The sequence below is a fragment of the Lupinus angustifolius genome, chromosome LG16 (genome assembly GCF_001865875.1).
Source record: "Lupinus angustifolius cultivar Tanjil chromosome LG16, LupAngTanjil_v1.0, whole genome shotgun sequence".
Taxonomy (NCBI): domain Eukaryota; kingdom Viridiplantae; phylum Streptophyta; class Magnoliopsida; order Fabales; family Fabaceae; genus Lupinus; species Lupinus angustifolius.
Genome location: NC_032024.1, coordinates 8,943,431 through 8,946,692, shown reverse-complemented (window position 1 = coordinate 8,946,692; position 3,262 = coordinate 8,943,431). Strand labels below are relative to the sequence as shown.

General features: G+C 34.9%; 1 protein-coding gene across 4 annotated transcripts; it reads right to left on the bottom strand.

The window, feature by feature from the left end:
- LOC109329166 lies at window positions 336-2,943 on the bottom strand. 4 transcript variants are annotated; one of them, XR_002105526.1, is made up of 3 exons: window positions 2,459-2,943; window positions 1,444-1,546; window positions 336-708 (listed from the first exon to the last, which is right to left on the bottom strand). XR_002105526.1 is itself a non-coding variant. In XM_019562840.1 (3 exons), the coding sequence occupies exons 1-3, from the start codon at window positions 2,669-2,671 to the stop codon at window positions 653-655; spliced, it is 324 nt and encodes a 107-aa protein (XP_019418385.1). In that variant the 5' UTR covers window positions 2,672-2,943; the 3' UTR covers window positions 336-652. The 4 variants fall into 4 exon arrangements, 3 of the variants coding, with proteins under 3 accessions (XP_019418385.1, XP_019418386.1, XP_019418384.1); XM_019562840.1 differs by having other exon boundaries at window positions 1,444-1,498; XM_019562841.1 differs by having other exon boundaries at window positions 1,444-1,498; window positions 2,464-2,943.

The window sequence follows — 3,262 nt, the reverse complement described above, 5'->3', positions numbered from 1 at the left end:
TTGTACCATGTGACTTAAAAATTCTATATGATTAGGCCCGTGAACACTCAATTTTGTCCAACCACTTGTGAAATAAATTAAAATACAAAAAAAACAACAAAAAATTATTAAGCATGAATATAGTTATACGTGTTAAGGAAGTGGCAAGAAGTCAAATCCCTTTGTGACAATAACGTCCTTGCGAACATGATTTTGGATTGAGATCATGGATTCATTGTTAGATTGAGGTCATGGATAATTGCAAGAAAATATGATCCATTTGCCAACACCGGTGCTGGAAGGGACCACACTGAAGTTTATGTAAAAAGTCTATTATGAGTGTCAATTCTGTTAATTATATTAGATCACATTGAATAGTACTTGGATGTTCACAAACATTATCTGCCTCAATGGCTTGTATATTGTACAAAAGGATTATTACTTGCCAATTGGTTCAATGTATGTAATTTAAATCTCACCTATATATGTGACTGAACAAATCTAACCTATTTGCCTATATATGATCTAAACACGTTACACCATATCTAAACACGTTACACCATATCTAAACAAATTGATGAGCTCAGTTTGTTTTCAGTGATAAAACTAATTATTCATCTCTCTTATCATCTTATGTAACATTCTGCTTGTTGACTGATGATTTACTGATGATTTACTGAATATGATCTTCACCTAAAAAAGTGTTGATGATGTCTCTGATAGTCATTCCTGCAACAACAACAAAAACAGAGATCAAATGGTAAGATTTTTGTAGACAATTACATATTGGGGCATAGCTGTAGTAATATTGAAACATCCAGAGAATACATATATACACTGATAACAAAGAACTCATCAAAGGGACACACACACACAGGGTGGTTCAATCTCTATCTTTTTTCCCTTTCCTGTCACATCGTCTTGTTCTGTTTCAAAACCTTATCCCACTCCCATGCATTAAAGATTTCAACCATTACCCTTTCATTCATTCATGTTCTTACACTAACTTCCCAAAATAGCACATGATAGTGCGGGAGTTGTAGGAAATACAACTTTAACAATGAGATATCACAATTCCAATCAAAGTAAGCTCTCATGGTCCCAAAGAATGGTCAGAAAGTTGTTCAATATCAAAAGCAAAAAGGGGAGGCACCAACCACAACACTTACAACATTAAGCAACACAGTGATAAGAAGAGGACATTCAGAGCATACACAGATACACACATATCACCACGTGCATAGAAGCAGAGCAGAATGAAAAAGCAATATACAACATAGAGAGAGGCGATTATCACAAAGAAATCAGAAGCAAAAATCCATATATATACACATATCATAACCAGAGAGCAAGTCCATACCTACAACACAAGCCATATACACATTGAGAATGTCATGACAGTTGCAAAGATTATCAGTAATGTTAAACAGAGCTGACTGTTAAGGAGAAGCAAAGAGACTATACCATTTGTTTCCCTGGGCCATAACCATGAGAATGTTATGATTGCTTGCAATTGAAACTGTTATGATCAAGGCAGTCATAAGTTTAATCTGAAAAGAAGAGTCATCTGAGAGAAAAAGGGGTATCTTTTCAGTTCAGTCATATGCAAGAGGTACACATCAGAAATCATTGGCTGTTGGAATATTTTAATTTCAGTTACACAATTATCATTATCAGCTTGATTTGGTAGTATTCATTGGCAAACTTTAATACATTAAATCAAAAAACCAAAAGGGTCATGGCACGTTACATATTTTGGCAAGCCATTAGGTTTTCACGAACCAGCTATAAAAGGGGTCAGCACAGTGGCAGAAAAAGAGGGGGGAGAAGGGAGGATAGCAAGTGAAAAACAGGGAGCATTCTAGAGAGAAAGGCAGAAATATAAACAGAGAGAGTAACATTCAAGCAGATTCAATATCATACCAGTTCCAGGGAGCAACCACTATACCCATATCTAGACAAAAGGCAATCTGAATATAGAGTTATACATCACAGACGCCATAAACCAAGAAGGCAGAGACATACTCATCGTACAACAACGAAAAGCATATACTTAGGTAAACATTCAAGCCATAATAATATTGTGTTATGAACATATCCTTCATCGTGCGATGTATATACTAGACTTAGGCTTTTAATTGGTTACAATCAACCATATGTATTGGTTTCAGCAAAGCGTATATTTCCTAAAGCAAAGAAACAAAATAGATTGGAGTAGATGGTGCACTGTTGTAATTTTAAAACTGGACAATAGGACTTATATCCAAGTTAAAACTCCAACCAAGTTTGTTCCTCATATATGAACCATTTCACAAAGATTATACATACTCATGCCGATTGAGAGCAGAGGATAATCATAAAGCATTTCTTCCGACTAGTTCTTAAGAAATTGATACACAACTTTATTGTCATAAGCATATCATCCATTAATTTAGGCACTAAAAGGTGCATAAAAGCAAGCAGAAAGGAGGTACGATACCTTACCAATTCCCTTAGCCTCAATTGCACGATCCATGGTTCTGATATTCTCCATCATCATCAATACTGTAAACCCTCGCATTTGGGGACATTGGGAACCCTTTGAGCGCTGCAATCTCATCCCCAAACCTCGCATGCAGGATAGACATAGGGGTAAGTCAATATCACCCGAATCGGTCCCATCCTTTTTTGAAAGTAAGAGTAGTTGAGTCATTACCTTACTCTAATGACCATCGTGAGAATATGAGCCTAACCGCAAGCCACCCCACAATAACGTCTTCGTTCTCTCTTAATCCATCAATAAAAAACCAAACAGTAACTGAAATCAATCAAATAAGAACGAAGAGTGAAGAAGAAGGAAAGAAAGGAAGAAGATGAGCCAGGGAAGAAGAAGATTGGTGAAGAAAAGAGCCTTAGGGATTGAAATCCCTTTTGGGGATTTTGGTTTCTTTGTTTTAAAAGAAAACCATATGCCACACCCATGTGGTTCTGTTTGTTACGCAGGTTTGCCATGATTTCTTAGTGGTTGTTATTATAATAATTGGCTTGAGTGATTTTTGTTTCTATTATGCTTAATTCTATACACAATTAAACTCAAACAATCTAATTCAATGTATAACTAAATCCAAATAAATATTATCGTTTAATTTCCTATATAATTAATAAAGTTAATTTTATCATTCAAAATTTCATATATAAGAATAATTCATAACAGTTATATCACTTAAACTCATATACCACTAAATCAAAATCATTGTTAGCACCAAATTAATTATAGAATTTTTATAGTAAGGTTATGGTTCGA

Excerpts from the sequence above, each read along its gene's own strand:
- LOC109329166 (XM_019562839.1), bottom strand. The coding sequence starts at position 2,671 with ATGACTCAACTACTCTTACTTTCAAAAAAGGATGGGACCGATTCGGGT. Across the intron at positions 1,547-2,463 it reads AATTGAGGCTAAGGGAATTG|ATGACTCTTCTTTTCAGATT; the intron begins GTAAGGTATCGT and ends TTTTTCTCTCAG. Across the intron at positions 709-1,443 it reads ATGGCCCAGGGAAACAAATG|GAATGACTATCAGAGACATC; the intron begins GTATAGTCTCTT and ends TTGTTGTTGCAG.